Source organism: Trichomonas vaginalis, chromosome IV (genome assembly GCF_026262505.1).
Source record: "Trichomonas vaginalis G3 chromosome IV, whole genome shotgun sequence".
Classification (NCBI taxonomy): Eukaryota; Parabasalia; order Trichomonadida; family Trichomonadidae; genus Trichomonas; species Trichomonas vaginalis.
In genome coordinates, this window is record NC_067206.1 from 32,742,470 (window position 1) to 32,760,738 (window position 18,269).

Genomic DNA, 18,269 nt, shown 5'->3' on the forward strand with positions numbered 1-18,269 from the left:
TGCAACTTTAAGAGTTGGATTGAAAGCAATGATATCATTTATAGATATAGATGTGCATTGTAAGGCGTCGCTACTGAACTTTACTTTAAGCTGAATGTTTCCTGCAAAAGCTGGAATAAATCGAATAGCTTCTAATGGTAAAAACTTTCTAACAGGAATTCTTAAACGAAGCTTAAAATCAAATGATTTTCCTGCTGTAATTGGACCACTAACAATTTGTCCTGTTCTGCATGTTCCCGAATGACTCCATACATCTTCATGTCGAGTCTTTGAGAAAACATCTACTTTCTTTATTTGTTCGGTAGTTTGTGAGTTTGAAGTTATATATGCTTCTTCTCTTGCGTTGTCTTGAGAATATACGATACGACCATTTGCAAGGATTTGATATCCAGCAACTGCATAGAAAGCGTCATCGAAACCAATCCAAAATCCTGGTGGGTTTGTTTTATTGGAACCTGAACCAATTTCTTTATCTACAATAAATTGACCTTCCATTTTATACGTAATGAATGTATTAAAGGTCCAACATATTTTCACCAGGAGGTGAGAGATTGAATGTTACCCATGTGTTATCTTTAGCAGTTCCAGGTTGTGATGGAATCTTTGCGTCAGAATATTTTCTATTAGTGTCACCAATTTGAACTGCATTGTCTATGATGTCGAAATATGAGCGAATCTGATGAATATGCTCTGCTGGAGTAAATTCGTTTAACTGTTCGTTCTGCATGTATTTACTTCGGATAAAAATATCTATTTACTTCATTATTCTCACTCTTCTTCTTGGCATTCGTGGTGGAAGTTGTTTCTTGACATTTTCAATGAACTGTACATTCTCTTTTGTCTCAACTTCTTTCACTGGTGGGTCAGGGTTCTTTGACTCGGTTTGCTTTTCAATGAAATTCACGAACTTTGCAATAAGCTCTTGGTTCGTTATTGAAAGAACATCTGGCTTCTTTTCTTCTGGTTCTATTGACTTTTCAGTTTGAATAGAAGGTTTTATATGGGCTTCGTGGACTTCACCCTTGCCATACACCTTAATGTTGTCGCTTTCTGCATTTGCTAATGGAACCTTTCTTTTTCTTATGTATATTTTACCATCTTTACTCTGACTTACGTAATAGAAAGGATGTTGTATTCCTCTTGCGTCATTTAATATAATAGACTCTCGTTCTGATTTTGACAAGCTCATTTTACATCGGTTAAAGTTTTAAGTTAGATTTTTATCCGCAGTCAAATGACTCAGACAAACCCTACGGACAAGACCCAAGGGGTCATAGATGTTGAAGCATTGAAGAAAGAAATTCGTGAGCAAATTTTATCCGAACTGAAGGAACAAAAACAAGAACAAAAGCCAGAGAGACCAAAGAGAAAACTTAGTGAAAAACAACTAGCTGCATTAGCTGCTGGAAGACAAAAGAACCCACGTTTGCTGGCGAAAAAAGCTAGAGAAGAAGCTGAAGCAAAAGCTAAAGAAGCTGAAGCAAAGAAAGAGTAAATGGTTTATTTTTATCCGAATTAAATGTATAGACAAATACCTTTATCTGTTGCGTTCAGTAGTGAAAACCCTGACGTCAAAATAAAGGGGAACAGAGTAACGTTTAAGTTTCCAACAGACTGGATTGTGAACATAAATGAAGAGAAGTACATTGGCATAACATCTATGTATATAACACATGCATTTAGGAAAGTTGACTTTATACTTCAAGTCGAGATAGAAAATGACGAACAGTCTTTAAGCGCCCAAAACATTCACATATACAAATACTTTAAAGACGATACAACATTGCAACAATGTATGACTTCATTTAATGAGATGTTCGAGAAAAAGTTTAACATTGAAGTACAAACTTTACAGCCTTTACGTGAGTTTCTTGCACAACTGAAAGAAGAAGGTAGTCAGCCACAACTTATAGACTTTCATTATGAATTTAATGAAAATGAAGATGGAACACATGACTGTCAGTTTGTTATATATTCACCATTCAATGAAGTAGCTAAAGAGAAAGAAAATCCATTACGTATAAGGTTTCAAATCTCTGAACTCAATGAAGACTTCAAGAATGTTTTCAATTATTATGCAATGCTTCCGAGGAAAAATGAATTTTCAAAGATTGTAACACCTGGCATTTGGGATAGAAAGCAAGCTATATTATATTCAAACTTAAGTAAGGGAGTTGAAAATGAGTTCATTGGTCATACAAGAACTTCACCACTGTCAAATCCTAAGTATTACAAGCTTACTGGCTTCAATCGTGAGTTTTGGATAGACATGTTCTCCACTCATGACCATAACTGCCCAGTGTTCTTACCTCCAGACCATAAGGACTGTCTCTACATTGAAGCACAACTCTTAAACTCTACAATAGCTGTATTGTAAAATCTACGCTAGTTTTATTTTTTCTGAAAATTTTGATTTGAGTGAAAGGCATGGAAGGTGAAGGACATTGGCAAACACTCGAACATGACAATGACTATGAAATCTTTTCAGAGTACCCTTATCCAATTAGACGTATAAGCAATAAAAGAGTTGTTAGTGAGTTTGACCAAGGAGATGGTTATATTTGTGTAAATTTAAACAAACACAAGCTGATGAAACATAGAATAGTTGCAGAAACTTTCATTCCGAACCCTGAAGGACTTCGTGAAGTAGACCATATAAACAGAGACAGAGGAGACTTTCATATCTCGAACTTAAGATGGACGACAAGAAGAGAAAACATGAGAAATATTTCTGGTTCAAATGGCTATTGGTTTGACATTGTTGACTCTCTTCCTGAAGACGCTGTTGAAATTATACAATACTCATATCACACGTTAGAGAACTACTACTATGTCCCAAGTGAAGATGCCTTTTACTATTTCATGGGAACTCAATACAGACGAATGAATGTCTTAAGACAGTATAACAAAGATTATATAAACATTACAGATGTAGAAGGAAGAAGAACAAAGCTGTCTATTGCAAAGTTTAAGAGAGACAATGGTTATACATAAATGACAAAAATATATGACCTCAATATTTTTATCACGAATGACCTCATTGCTGACAAAAATAAATGACCTCAGAACTTCAACTTACGAATAAAGCTTGTTTTAGTCGTTATTGAGAAGTTAAACTTTTCAGCAAAGCAAGGTTGACATGACTTACATAAGTCAAATCCAATCTCTTGACCATCATGAAGTGCTTTGTAAAGTTTCATTAAACTGAACTCAGAGTCTTTGTCATATGTTCCAACAGGTATGTGAATGTTCTTATCTTCATTGTAATAGCATTGTATAGCTTCAGGAAACATTTCATTGCTGTTAAAGCAAGGACGTCTTGTTTGACACCTTTGCAACGTGCATGAAATGCAACTTCATTTAAATCATTCGTGAGTAAGTCTATGTAAGTCTTCTTTCCACAAAATATTGACTTGTATGCTAAACTTTGTTTTCCAGGTGTTATTTCTGCGAAGTCAGAATGAAATTGACCAAGGTTCTTTCCTATAAGTTCGCGACCGTATCTCTTCTTAAACTCTGCTGCAAGCTTTGGTATGTCTTCATTGAAAATATGCATGCTATCACAGTCCTGGTAAAATATTTGAAGTCCCATATCTTCAGCAGTACAGAATACTTCACATTATTCTCTTCGACATAGACAGAATGTTAACACCAAGTGGACAGAAGTTAAAGTGTCTGCAAATGCTTTTCGTTAGCTTGAAAATAGTTTTATCTGAACCATCCAAACCTTCGAACTTCACTATATGGTTGTAGTTTCTGATGGCATATCTTATAGCATCTTTGTCATTTACTATGGTTATTTTTGACTCAATAGGAGATAGAATAGTTTTGCCATAAATACTGTTCAGAATGAGCTTTATATTTTCTTGCAAAGGATTTCCTTCTTTCTTATACTTTAACCTTAACTCAAACAACTTCTTTACTTCATCTCTTATTCTAATATCTCTGTTTCCATCGTAATAGTATCCTTGCAACACTTCACATTTGACACCTTGATATTTTATGAGGTCTTGTAATGTTATATGGTCAACATACATTAAACAGCAAGTGTTTGAACTTCTGGGAACGTTAAGTTCTGGATTTAGTTCAGGGTCACAAACTATTAAAGGAAAGTGTCTATGTATTCCAATCTCTGTTATCTTAATGAGAACAAAGAAGCCAGACATAAACTTTTCACCAATGGGTTCCTTTTGGTCGTCATCGAATAAATGTCTCATGAGATACTCTGTGCTTAACATTTCTTCTTCATAACCTTTGGAATACCTTCTAAAGTATAAAGTCTTGCTATAGCTGATGGATATAATGAAACAGCGTCGAATCAGCAATGAGTTTCTTTTCGCTCTTTTGTTTCATGTTATCTGACAACATACATCTTCCACCTTGAATACAGCGTGAAATAAATTCTCTTGGTTTATTTGAGAGGTCATATAAATTTCCATTCGGGAAGTACACTCTGTTCTCAAATAATTTGTTAGCAATTGAACAAATACTAACGTAGTCATAAACGTTTAAATCAAATTCTTTCAATATGTCATTGCGGAACTTAACAAAACCTTCTCTTAAAATTCTTACATCTTGTTTGCAATAAAATGTGCTATACTTTTCTAAGTCGAAGTTTCTCATCTATTCTGCAACCTTTGATGGAATCTATGTTTTCATGAATGTATTCATCCCGGATAAACTTACATGCTTCAGAAATGACACCAGTTCTGTTGTCATTTGCTAACAAAACACTGCTGTAGTAGTTATGGAAATACTTCTTTCGGTCCTGTTTGTAAGTTAAACATAGCAGGAAATAGTTTAAGCTTCTTATTTATAACACTGTAAGAGTCTTTTATAATAATTGCCCTTCCTTTATATAAGCCAGTTATTTGCATTGTTCGTGAACCTTTAATGATGGGAGTTCCTTTCACTTCTGTCATGTGTCTTAAGATGAAGTTTATATCATAACTGAGGTTATGGAAATATATTAAACTCTTGTCAGGAAGTCGTTCCAAAAATTCTGTTGCACAGTTCTGACCCCAAATGCTTTCACTCACTGAACCATCTTCACTGTCATAACAGATGTTAAAAGCTTTATGAAAGCCGTCTGTGCTACACTCAAAGTCAGCAAAGAAAACGTGCTCAGGAATGAACTTACATTTAGCTTTATTTACTTCTTTTGACTCTGCTTTCTTCTTCAGTTGTACACAATACTTTGGAGCATATGTCAAATCTTTAAATGGTGCAAGGTTCTGTTTATATAAGTCAGTCGTATATGTGAAAAGTTCTCCATAAGAAATAGGTTCGAAATATTTGCACTCCCACAATGTTTTCATAACATCCCATAACGGTTGTTCTATCATAACGAACTACATATTTATCTTCTCTCTTTGTATAAATCTTCATTGTTTCTCAATGTTCATTCCACCACACTCCTTCAAGATTTCTATATAGTTGCGAATGAAATATGTTGTCATTGGTAATCTTTCATTTAGCATGTAGTGGTCTTCAACAAGAAGTAAGTCAATAGTTCGAACAGTTTCACATTCTTTTGGTATGTATCTCTTTATTTCATTATGTCTTGAGTCATTGAAATAACCAATGGTAACATTAAATGCTATACCTGTTGCGTCAGAAATTTCTTGTACTTTACTTTGAGGAAAGTCTCTAACACGAATGACTTCTCTCATGTGGTCAATAGTTTCTTCATCTACTCCAGCCTGAATGCAAGCATAAACGAAACAATTGTCTTCTGTCATAAGTGTTGCAGTTCTTTTGTTCAGTTCATTGAAGATTTGGTAGCGTTCAAGATTTATAGGTAATGTGCAAAGATACTTCCAGAACTGACCGCTTCTCTTCTTATAAAACTTCTTTTCACCATTATCTTTCCAAAAGCTTTCTATAAGTGCTGGGTTTCCTGTTTGCTTAAGAGCTTCCAAAATGGCTTTCTGGTCATTTGTCAGTGTGCTTTCATCTCTATATGGTCTCTTTTTTGGTTTGCCTTTCTTTACATCTGACATCGTTAAGCCTTCATATTCTGTTAAATCATACATCTTTATTTCGGTAAGATTCTTTATGTTTGTCAAGAAGAAGTCATAGTGCATTTCAACAATACCTGCAGCATTTGCTTCTATCTCTGATATAAAGTTCTCCTTCAAGAGCTGATGTAGTAATGTTCCAATATTATTGAGGTTTAACGTAGAACATTCATACTTTCCACCAAGTTTATAACATACCATCCATCTCTGTTGTGAGTTTATTTTAATTTTCTCTAAGAGTCTCATGAAAACCTTACCGAAATGTTTGTGTAAGTAGTCTCTGTTTGGTTCATCTAAAGCTTCGATGTTAAAGTCAATGAGTCTATTGCCTGACTTCACATTTCTCTTCCTATTCTCTTCATCTTTCTTTAACCATCTCTCACCTTCTTTTGGTTTGTCGTCAATGGAACGAATGACATCGTTAGCTTTGCGAACTTGTTCTATAGCGCTCTTAAACATCTCTCTTCTCTGTTGTTTCAGTGTGTCGTCTCTTCTTCTTGTTTCACCAACGTTTGCATTTGTTATGTCAAACATTTCTCTTCTTACTTCATGAGGTACTGAACGTCTATGATATAAGTCAATAGCAACGTCATTTAAAGGAAATGCTCTTGCATGGACTTCGTCCTCGCCGCGTTGCGGCTTTATGAACTCATGAATTCTATCATAACTTATTGCACCATTATAGTCATTGAGGATGTCAGCGAGTGCTTTTTTGTTTGTTGCGTAATGCTTTGCAACTTCTATGTTAGCTTCTGTAAGAAGTTGTTTTATTTCCGAGTGTTCTAACTTAGACAACTTCCGATACATCTTTAGTAGGAAATAAAAAAATATTTTTTGAAAAAATTAGATTAGTTTTTTAAGTTATTTTTCAAAATAATTTAATATTTTTATTTTAATGAAACACATGCAAGATTGCAAGTTCTTTTCATACAATGCTCTCGCTACTGCCATCAAGAATGAGTTCAATAATGCTTCAAATATTAATGTTATCTTTAACAAGAAGTTTGTGAAAGAATCTAAGTTTGGTCAGTATGTCAGACCATTAGCTATCGTCATTGACCGCAAACGTTATACTTCACAAGAGTTAGCAGTAGTTTTGAAACAAAAGAGTTTCTTCGTGAATGTCAAAGATACTCATTATACTGTCATAAAGAACTCTAACATTGACTTCTTCAGTATTGCTTTAAATCTTTCCGAACAGAAAGAATATAAGAAGGGTGAAACAAATGTGAAATATTATCCTTCATCTCTGAAGACAATAACGAACAAAGATGTTATACAGAATTCTTACCAAAGGTTGAAGAAGCTTCTATTGACATTGACGAAGGAAGTGAAATGGTTGAAGAAATAGACCCTGAAGCTATTTAAGCAAAAATATATTTTTGAATAACTGAAAGTGTCACCACGTCACCATGTGCTACCAGGTTAATTAACTTCTTTTAAAAATGATGACAACATGACATTTTGACAACAGTCCAGGAAATAAATTTTATCGTTAATGTTATCGTTAATGTTTTTCATTAAATTTTGACAAAGTGCAAATCTTCACTTCGTCAAAAAGTTAATGTTTTTCATTAAATTTTGACAAAGTGCAAATCTTCACTTCGTCAAAAAGTTAATGTTTTTCATTAAATTTTGACAAAGTGCAAATCTTCACTTCGTCAAAAAGTTAATGTTTTCATTGAAATCGGTAAGTTTTCATTAAATTTTGACAAAGTGCAAATCTTCACTCTTCGTCAAAAAGTTAATGTTTTTCATTGAAATCGGTAAGTTTTTATTCTTCCTCTTTGAAGTTATCGAAATATTCTGTTATTTTTTCCTTCAGTAATGTTAAGTCTTCTTTGAATGTAAGTATTGTGCAACCTTTGATGTCATAGTGTGTTTGAGGAAGAGTACTTTTGACAATTTCCTTTATTTGCTCATTCGGTGTCATTGAAATCGGTAAGTTTTCACGATAGAACCAGTTTCTGTCAGATTTGTAAATCTTAGCAAGGTCATAAAAGCTTTTGTTGTTTCTTCTGACTAAATGCAACATAACCATATCTCTGTCTCTTCTTTCTCCATCTCTTCAGTATATATCATATACTTATAACTCTTTTCCTTTCCTTTGGTACTGAACGTGGTATTCTTTTCTGTATGCTTTTGTCTTTGGATTCAATGACTTCATCTTTTGCATGAAGTTTCTTTTCCATCTCTCCACGTTCTGCTTTATATAGTTCATCTAACATCATGAAATATAACAGCATAACGAGGTGAAGCCCACATTGCTACAGCGTTTACTAAAAGTCTATGAACATAATAACCTTTCAAACCAGGAGCCAAATTCTTGCGATTTTCGTACGGAATCTCTTCCCTCGGTTTTCCGAGGGAAGCAATCATATGAGGAAATTCTTCTAAAAGTTCTTTTGCCTGTTGGTTTTCAAACCAATGATATGCTTGCTTTGTAGAAAGAAGAGCATTCAATACTTTGCATTTGGTACATGTCATCTTTGACTGAACGAATGAGACGTAACTGTTTGTTATATTGTATGTACTCGTATTCTTCATTAATGGCTTCATGGACTATAACTGTTGTTGTGTTCTCTAATGTTGTCATTACTGTCTTTACATACAAAATAAAAAATAAATAAAAATAAAATTATTTTTTCTGTGTTAAAGAAATGTTAAAAATTCATGGTTACATATGTGAAAAGAAGTCACGAACAAATGAAGGTCATAAGATTCAGCACATAATTCTGAATTGAATGGTGTGTCATACATGTCAAACCGTCAAGAATTGAAGGAGATACGAGGCTATAAAGATTTTGGATATTTTCTGACACACACCCTGAGGGAAAAGTGACAAAACACGACGATAGAAAAGTGACAAAATTGAGAGAAAGTTGTTTCCCGACCAAAATGCAATCATGTTGAAAAAGTGACATTTGTAAAGTTGGACGATGGGATTTCCTGAAAAAGTGCAAGACTTGTCTTGAATCAGGACAAGATTTGTCTTGAAAAAATACAAGACTTGTTCTGAAAAAATACAAGACTTGTCTTGAATCAGGACAATTGTTCTCAAATTTGAGAACTTTACAAGAAAAACTGACTAAAAAGTGCAAGTCTTGTTCTGAATCAGGACAAGATTTGTCTTGAAAAAATACAAGTCTTGTTCTGAAAAAATACAAGTCTTGTTCTGAATCAGGACAAAACTTTACAAAATGTAAACTTTACATAACCGTTTCTATCGTACATGATATTTAGTTGACATTGTAAACTATCTTCATGTAAAGTATGGCGGTTTGAAACCGTCGGGAACCTTCACTTTTTTGACGAACTTTCCGCAGCAATTTTTAAAATTTGTGAAAACTCAACGGTTTGACACGTGCCATATGTCATTTTACTCAGAATTTTGTGCTGAATTCAGCAAAAATAATTTTTAGGGTAGATGGTTAGATCTAACCTCATTTCTACCCTCATTATTTATAACCGTTTTACATGGTAAACGTTATGAATTCGTGAGATTCTAAACAATTTCGTAGCTTCTATTTCTTCTGTCAGTATGTCAAAAGTTTTAACAATGCCGGAAGTTTCTTTATACTTCTTCTTGACGTCAGATAATAGGAAATCGTCAGCTGTGGGATAGTTTTTATTAAGAAATGTCAACATGTCCATTTTATCTTCTGCTGGCTTTTCTGCTTCTTTCTTTAAGTCTGCGTAATCGTTTCTCATTCTTTCTATCTCTTTTACTGAGTAGTTATATTTCCTCATTGTTGCTTTACATTTTGAACATTGCGGATTCATTTTTGCGTTATACATTGAAATTTGACCTGCTAGAACAACTAAGGCGTCAATGGTTTTCTTTAACTCAAAAGTTGTTGGTTTTATTTGTCCATTCCATACTTTGCCTCTTCTGTCTTTATCTCTTATCTGCCACACACATTCAGCAGCTAATGAAACAAAGTTGTCGTATGTCTTAAACTCCTCAGATTTATATATGTCAGAAATGTTTTTATAAACCATGTCGCAATCTTTGTTCATAACTTTATGGTTGCAATGAAAACCAAGGAATTCATAATTTACTTTACGTATGAACTTCTTTATTTCTACTGAATCAGTAACTTTAACTTCAATTTCATCGAATTCAGGAATAGTTAGTTTTTGTTGCTGAACTTCCGGTAATTTAGGCAAATGGTCTATGATATCTTGCATTTCATATAGCTCCTCTCCATTTGTTTCATCTTTCGCACTACAGTCTAAATTACTTGTTAAAAGTTCTTGCTTTATTCTTTGTATTTCTGTTTCAAAAGTATATGAAGAAGGAATGAAGTTTTTCATCTCTACCAACATTGACGTAGGATTCATGACTAGCGAGTTTGGTGCCGTGCATGCTGTCGAAAGTGCTGATGTTTCGATTGTTGAAATCATATCTTTACATACAAAATAAAAAATAAATAAAAATAAAATAACTTTATTTTTTCTGTCTTAAGGAAATTCATGAAAATTCATGAGGGTAGAAATGAGGGTAGAAATGAGGTTAGATCTAACCATCTACCCTAAACATTATTTTTGCTGAATTCAGCAACAAAATGAACGAGGTCAGGCTGTATGTAAATACCTTTGAATTCATTTATAACGCCCTTAGTAAGCTCATAAAATGCTTGTTTTGAGGTGGAGCCAAAAGTGGCTCGACCGTATTCTTTCAACCAAAACTCAAGAATTTCCTGCATGAATTTTGTATAAAAAGCAACCGTCTGTATTCCGACGGTTGCTATATTCTTCACAAAACGCCTTATAATACTCTTCCCAGGACTTATTTTCCAACAACTTTCATGAGATAAATAAGAAATAACTTTCATTTTTCATTAGATAATGTTATTTTTGACGAAGTGAAGATTTGCACTTCGTCAAAAAATCCCTGAAATCAAGAATTAATCCCGTCAAATACAAAAAATGAGGGTAGAAATGAGGTTAGATAACTGTTATTTTTGACGAAGTGAAGATTTGCACTTCGTCAAAAATCCCTGAAATCAAGAATTAATCCCGTCAAATACAAAAAAATGAGGGTAGAAATGAGGTTAGATAACTGTTATTTTTGACGAAGTGAAGATTTGCACTTCGTCAAAAAATCCCTGAAATCAAGAATTAATCCCGTCAAATACAAAAAATGAGGGTAGAAATGAGGTTAGAAATGAGGGTAGAAATGAGGTTAGATCTAACCATCTACCCTAAACATTATTTTTGGTCATGGACTTCGTCCTCGCCGCTTTGCGTCTTTATGTTAAAAAAATGGTACCATTAATAATACATAACTGTTCTCGTTCATGTCTGATTTACATTAATGAAAAGTTTAGAAGAATTTCTTTTATTCTTTCTGGCATATTTTTGTCTTTCCAGTACTCCCGCTCTAATGGTCCCAGATGTGTTGGCTTTGACTCTCTCAAGTTCTTAGATGGTATAAACATCTTCAACACCTCCTTCATATCTTACTTTATAAGTGTCATCGTTTATGTTGTAGTCAAGTATTTCAATAACCACTCCTCGCTTTGCTTCGTCAATGGTTTCAGCAAGTTTGCCATTACTACTTTCAACTAATTTATGACGAGGATAAAACGCAATAGAGTCGTCGGCAGCTTTTATAAGATATCCATTACCTTGCGTAGAGTCTACGATATAATAATTTCGACTTAACCTTAAACGTTTCTTTGTCAACGGTTTGTCGTCAAGAACTACACGAACTTTTGTACAGGAATGAGGGTAAATTGTGTTGAATTTCTGATATTTTTGTGTTTGGCTTCGTTTCTTTTGTATATACTTTTCTTCTTGTTGTTGTGTCATTGAATTTGGTGTATGTCCTGTTGTAGAATGTGTTGAGGAATTATATACTTCGAGAAAATGTTCATTGTTTCTTCGGTAAAGTCTCGCTCTTGGTTTAAATCTCTGAGCGTTCTTATGAAGCGGTTTATGATGCGAGTATGTTATGGTTATGGTCTTCAGTAGTGTAGTGAGTTATGTTATGCTTAATGAGAAAATCTGTGATTTCATTGCTGAGGTATGCTGAATCCTGGTCTGATGTTAATGAAGTGGGATGATGTTCTGCCACAAACTTTTGTAAAACTCTTAACACTTCATGAGTTCCTTTATTTATTCATTGGATATGCATATGCTTTGCGAGTGTTAACATTAATGAAGATGAGGAATGGTTTATGTCCTCCTTTTCTGCTTTGAATGAGAGTATCAAATTGGTATGCGTCAGGAGCGTTGGAGTAAATTGGTAAAAAGTAGTCGTAAGGGTTTATTTTTGTTTGATGTACAACATTTTAGTCAAAGAACCTTTTCACTTCAGCTCTGTTAGTAAATCCCCAACTCTTTGCAGCTTCATTGAATTTCTTAAATGACCTCCATGGATGTTGTTCGAATACTTCTTTCAAGCTCATTTATGTAAAGTTAAAGATTTTATTCAAGACGGTAAGCCCGCAAAGCAGGCTCAGCGCGTTCATTGAACGCGGTACCATGCAAATACACAGTCACAAATGGTGGCATGTAATCTGCACCCGACGTGTTGGATTTGTTGTGAAAGTGTGTGAATGATTTCCTCCTGGTTCAGTTGGTCGAAAAGTCTTTTTTGATGAATTGTTATAAGATGGAGATAAAACATCATTGCCAGCATAATATTCTGAGTTGTATAATGGATGGTCTCTTAATGAGTGGCTATGGTCGCCAGAAAAGTTTGTAGTTCCTGTATGAGTGTGCGGTGGAAGGTTTGCTTCAGTAATTTTCTTCGAACCTCCTGTTTGCTTTGAAGAGTTAGCACAGTATAAGAATTTGTCTACAATCTGCTGCCATGTACCAAAACCTAAAACTGTTGCTGGATTTGTTGAGTTCATTGACGTATAAATAGAGCCTATAGGATATAATGTTTGAAGTATTTCAGTCTTTAATGTTTGAAGCTCTGTTTTGTCTGCTTTCTTGTCTAACATTGCGGGTAGTTCATATGCTTCAAAGTTTCTGGCATGATCTTCGATATTCCTACAACTCTTATCTAAATTGTTAAGAGTATCTTTTACGCTTGTACTCGGATTCTCTAAAGGTGCACTTGAACCCAAATCATAGTTCAATATTATGTCGTCTGCTCTAACAGTAGTGAAGGATTTATGTGTATGATTTTTGTCGGCTTTACTGTCTAACATTGATGGTAGTTCATATGCTTCAAAGTTTCTGGCATGATCTTCGATATTCCTACAACTCTTATCTAAATTGTTAAGAGTATCTTTTACACTAGTGCTTGGATTCTCTAAAGGTGCACTTGAACCCAAATCATAGTTCAATATTATGTCGTCTGCTCTAACAGTAGTGAAGGATTTATGTGTATGATTTTTGTCGGCTTTACTATTTAATGTAGCTTGAAGTTCATTTATATCGGAGATATTGTGTTTATGAGATTTCAAAACTTTGTTCGTTGCGTCAAGTTCATCTTTGTCGGCTTTACTTTTAATAGCATCTTCAAAAGTTATTTTTGCCTTAACTCTCAAAGTAAATCTTGGTTCAACTAATACACCGTTAACATTGAAAGTAGAGGCATAAATTTCATCGTTATAACTAAATGCTTCTAGCGCTTTACCTGTGTCATAATGTACAGTACAGCTTATGTCATAACCTTTAGCACGAATGTATTTATATCTTCTTTCATTAACATCTTCCGTCTTCACTTTTTCATCCTGTGTTAAATATCCATGGTAGTCCGTTATAATCTGTTCATCTGAAGTTATATAATGAACATGGTTTTTATCTGCTTTACTATTTAATGTAGCTTGAAGTTCATTTATATCGGAGATATTGTGTTTATGTTCTTTATCTGCTTTTTCGGCTAATTTCTCTTCTATCTCATTTATTTCAAGTTCATGCCTACCACCACCTCCCGAAGAAGTATTTTTCTTCAGCTCTTGAAGAACGTCCACTTCGCCATCTTTGGTGTCAATAATGAGACTTTGAGTTAAAACCTTTCCTGTCTTAATGGATGTTTGTAAAACTTCTTCTTCACCGTGTTCGGGGTCATGGTCGTCATCATATCTTGTGAAATCAGAGATGTTGTCATACATTAAGCATATCTGTCTCAAAAGTTCTGCTATTTGAAACTGGAACGAAAGATATACAGAACTTTCATCATCTCCTAAAGTCAAGTCTGCTTTCTTAAGTATTTCTTGAATGTATGCAATGAGAACAGAGTACCTTGGAAAATATTCGAACAATATTTCATTAGCTGTTGGTTTTGGTGGTTCTTCTGGAGTTTCTGCATCTCTTGACTTCAATGCTCTTGCTCTCAAAGACCTAAATGTTAGAGCACCGGGTTTTACAAAGGACTTTATAAATGCTTTAATAGTTCCTGGTAAGTTATTGTTAGCATTAAGTAAGTTCCTTATGCTTCCATCATGTACGTCCATAGCACTATGTAAAAAATCTATACTTTTCTTGTAGTCAGCAATAGACTGACTGTGATTTTTTAAAGATTTGTCAATACCTTTAAGCCAATCTTCATGCATGTCTGATACTGAGCCAAGAATATCATTTGCTTCCTTTAGTGTATTTTGTGCTTCTCGTAAAGTATCCAATCCCGTACGTGCATTGTTTGCTATACGTCTTACAGTATCTATTTGACTCCTTGTTTCTTGCATCCAACCAGATAAAGTTTTAATAGTATCCGAACCATTTGAAATGAAGTTCAAAGCATTTTTAACGTCATCTAAAGCTTCTTCACCAAGTACTGCCCATATCTTTCCGATTTGGTATTGAAGAACTCCATATGAAGCAGCTGTTAAACCAGTATTTATAAGGTCCCATATCCATGATTTAGCAGTTTTTCCATCCTTTCCATCCTTTCCATCCAAACCGTTTTCGCCTTGAGGTCCTTGTATTCCTTGTATTCCTTGTATTCCTTGTGGTCCTTGTGGTCCGGTGTCACCCTTCTCTCCTTTCAGTTCATCTTTATGTTCGTTATAATATTCTAATGTCATAAGGTGTACATCATTACTGCTACCAGCAACGCCGAGAATTTGTTTCTCATTCATGACTAAATTCTTTAGGCATTTAATGTTGTCGTCAAATCGAAAGCTCTTTAACAATTCAATGAGAACATTCAGTACTTTCACTAATGAGGCATCTACTGTAGAATTTATATATTGCACCGTTCCATCATTTATGATGGGAACCTTGCTTGTTGTAATGAATGGGTCATAAGTGTTAAAAGTATCGAAATCAATGACTTTTTTAGTTTTTCCATCGTCAATGACTAAATCATTGCCTTCAATGGTTAAAGTTGAGTTTTCGTTTACTAGTTCATGTGCTCTTCTTGCTTCATTTGTTTCATACGCATATGCAGCAATAGTCATATTTTAATGAGAATAAAATGTTGTTCTATTTGCAAAGTACAGACCCAAACGAATACGGGACAGTAAAGCTACAAACAAACTTAGGTCTTCAGAATGAAGCGCTTGCTTTCAGAGTTGTTGACTTTAATACTATTGCTTCATTCGTTATAACTGACGAAACAGATTTCATGGAGTTTGAAATAGATGACAAAAGAAGTTTTATAACATTTCCTAACAGAGCAGAGTATAGAATAGATAAAAATTGCTGGAGTCATAGAACTCTCATAAATGAAGAAACTATTGACAACATAGATGTCGAACTCTCTTCTGAGGGAACATTGAAGTTCAGTTATGCGAAAGAGTTTAAGATAACACGAATGAGTCATAGAGTTCAATTGCTTCTGGGAGCATACCATATGACATTTCCTTGAAAAGTGTTGACAAAACGATTGAGATGAAATCTGTTCCATATGTATGTTATGGCAACTGTTTGTACATTGAGTCTAAAATAGCTAATATCACAGGTATTTCAGGAGTTAATAGTAAAGGTTCAGTAGAATATAAGTCTTTCTGTTATGCAGTCAATTCAATGTTCATTCCAAACGTTCCTGTCATAGCAACTCATTTAGGTAAATGGGTTCGCATTAGTCCTCATAATTTGAAAGACATGCAATTCAGACTTGTTGACTTTCAAGGAGAGCCTGTAGAACTGAAGGCACCAGTGCGAATGACTGTTGAAGTTGACTTTTTAGAAAATATTAAATGCAACAGCTTACAAGAGAACTCAGAGCTAAAAATATAAAGTATGAATGTTATGTATTAGGTCATGAACTTTGGTTGTTGCTGTTTGATGAAACAAATGAGTTAGTTATGTCAGTCAAGAGAACAGAAAAATATTGTGTTAGTGAAAACTGCACCAAGTCAATAAGATTAGGTTTGCATTATGAAGATGAGTTCGATACTGTTGAAGAAGTTTTGGATAGATATTACAAATTGCTTTAATTTACTAAAACATATTTCAAGCAAAGTTTATATTCTGTTGAAAGTTTTGTATACTCGTTCGAATATTTATACTTAAACTCAACTCCTGTAGTTCCTGGTGTTTCAATGATGCGGATGTTACCTATTTTCATGAATAGTGGAGTTTGACCACAGCATTCGATTTCAGGGTCGAGATAGTCAATGACACATTGTTTCCCTGTTATTCGTGAGATAACATTTTCAAGGTCCTCCTTTGTTAGAATTATTTGGTTCTTGCTTATAAGATTTGTCAAAAGCTTCTTATCGTCTTTGAGTAAAATTGTTTGGTATAACTGAAGAAGGTAATGGTCTACGTTATCTGAAGGATTTGTTTGAACATTTGTGTAAGGGTTGTCGTTGGCTTCTCTTGAAAGAATTTGGTCCAGTGGTGGATACTCTAACTTAACATCTGATGTAGCGTTAGCGTTTGAAGCTGTGTTTAAATTCACGGATTTCAGTTCTGGTCTTTTTCTTTCAAACACTCTGAACTATAGTTCTTTATGACAATATTGTTTGTCGTTCGTGAGTCAACATTTGATGTTGGTTCAATTGGAACATTAACGGCACCAGCTAAGATGGATTTGCTTCTCATTTCATATAGAATAAAAACCTTTTATATGTATGAAATGAACAATATACTCGACAAGGGTTTGAATGTAAAGCTAACGAATGAAAATATTGTTGAATTCACTGAGACAGGTGCTGTGTATAAAGATGTAGAACTACTGAACAAAAGAGCTAAGGGAAGAAGCAGGAACATGAACAAAGGGTGGAAGCCTATAAAAATTTATGTCAATGATGGCTCAGGAGGTTCAAACATAAAGTATGCAGAAAGTTATAGAGTTTATGCTCTCAAAGGTGAAAAGCCTTCATTTAAGAACAGCTATTCTAACGCATATCCTCAAAAGCTAACGGATGGGAAGTGGATGATATGAATGACAGCAAAAATATTAACAGAAATGGCGACAGAGATGCATGGAATTTGTTTACCATCAGTCAATTGAAGGTTAAACTTTAAAACAATGTTGGTCGTTCCCATGGAATATTTTTGACTTTAATGGTATTAGTCATGATATGAATCTCAAGGTATGAACGAGGAGAGATGAGAGACTTATATGCTTCCCAAATTTCTTCAAAAGGTAATGTTATACCTGACTGTTTCCAAATGAGTTCAATATCATAGCGTGAGAAACCTTGAAAGATAACGAAGTCAGTTATGAGACGTTTTATGTTTAAAGCTAAAAACCTCCATGTTTGCATAAGTATTGCTACAGTTAAATGGTAATGTCTGACTTTAGTAATGATGTTAGCTAATGGTGAGTCAGGCTTTGACACTAAACCTTTTCCGGCGAAGTCGTCACAAACGAGCAGAGTATTTGAAGGATACTTTTTGAAGGGGTATTTTGAAAGTTTTGACAGAAGGTAGTTTGTCAGTCGTTTCATATCGTAAACTCCTGAGTACTGACGTAAGTGGTGTTTGTCAATAATTCTTTCCATCTCTTCTGAAGTCTTTTGCATTCCTGACTGTATAAATTCAACGATGGCATAATATTTCCTCTTACGTCGAATGTAACGTTGAAGAAATTCAATGAGTTCGCTATCTGGAACTTTAACGACAGAGGCTTGAACTTTTGACATAAATGTTTTCGCTGTTGAATCCATAGAGTCTGAAGTTGCTGATATAATGATTTGGTCATAGTAAGAGTCGTTTCCTAAACGCTCTGTTATGAGTATATGACGAATGAGGTTAAATGTCTTACCTGAACCCATCTTTCCACAATAGAAATACACACCATTTGAACAGAATTCATAATCTTTGCTGAAAGGAAGAATAAGAGAAGAGTTAAGTTTGTCTGTAGTTTCATTCATGTCTTCATCTACGTCA

At 34.3% G+C, this 18,269-nt stretch overlaps 7 protein-coding genes and 3 pseudogenes across 10 annotated transcripts, besides 1 other annotated feature; 2 read left to right on the plus strand and 8 right to left on the minus strand.

The window, feature by feature from the left end:
• Window positions 1-18,269: part of a mobile genetic element that runs on past both edges of the window.
• TVAGG3_0210550 (uncharacterized protein) lies at window positions 1,235-1,495 on the plus strand (the record flags this gene model as incomplete). Its single annotated transcript, XM_001309737.2, has 1 exon — window positions 1,235-1,495. One exon carries the CDS (start codon window positions 1,235-1,237, stop codon window positions 1,493-1,495), a length of 261 nt encoding a protein of 86 aa, XP_001309738.2.
• Window positions 1,520-2,214, plus strand: TVAGG3_0210560 (uncharacterized protein; the record flags this gene model as incomplete). The annotated part of the gene is made up of 1 exon (XM_001309736.2): window positions 1,520-2,214. A coding segment is annotated over one exon (695 nt), but the record flags the coding sequence as incomplete, so codon positions are not given.
• TVAGG3_0210570 lies at window positions 3,063-4,659 on the minus strand (annotated as a pseudogene). Its single transcript has one exon. A coding segment is annotated over exon 1 (1,597 nt).
• TVAGG3_0210580 lies at window positions 4,673-5,318 on the minus strand (annotated as a pseudogene). The gene has a single exon. A coding segment is annotated over exon 1 (646 nt).
• Window positions 5,496-6,479, minus strand: TVAGG3_0210590 (organellar and viral DNA polymerase type B; the record flags this gene model as incomplete). Its single annotated transcript, XM_051226638.1, has 1 exon — window positions 5,496-6,479. A coding segment is annotated over one exon (984 nt), but the record flags the coding sequence as incomplete, so codon positions are not given.
• On the minus strand, window positions 7,982-8,616 carry TVAGG3_0210600 (annotated as a pseudogene). The gene has a single exon. A coding segment is annotated over exon 1 (635 nt).
• Window positions 9,483-10,349, minus strand: TVAGG3_0210610 (organellar and viral DNA polymerase type B; the record flags this gene model as incomplete). The annotated part of the gene is made up of 1 exon (XM_001284422.1): window positions 9,483-10,349. One exon carries the CDS (start codon window positions 10,347-10,349, stop codon window positions 9,483-9,485), a length of 867 nt encoding a protein of 288 aa, XP_001284423.1.
• On the minus strand, window positions 13,457-14,440 carry TVAGG3_0210620 (organellar and viral DNA polymerase type B; the record flags this gene model as incomplete). The annotated part of the gene is made up of 1 exon (XM_051226639.1): window positions 13,457-14,440. A coding segment is annotated over one exon (984 nt), but the record flags the coding sequence as incomplete, so codon positions are not given.
• TVAGG3_0210630 (organellar and viral DNA polymerase type B) lies at window positions 14,594-15,385 on the minus strand (the record flags this gene model as incomplete). The annotated part of the gene is made up of 1 exon (XM_051226640.1): window positions 14,594-15,385. A coding segment is annotated over one exon (792 nt), but the record flags the coding sequence as incomplete, so codon positions are not given.
• On the minus strand, window positions 17,399-18,253 carry TVAGG3_0210640 (protein of unknown function, DUF4106 family; the record flags this gene model as incomplete). The annotated part of the gene is made up of 1 exon (XM_051226641.1): window positions 17,399-18,253. The coding sequence occupies one exon, from the start codon at window positions 18,251-18,253 to the stop codon at window positions 17,399-17,401; it is 855 nt and encodes a 284-aa protein (XP_051111627.1).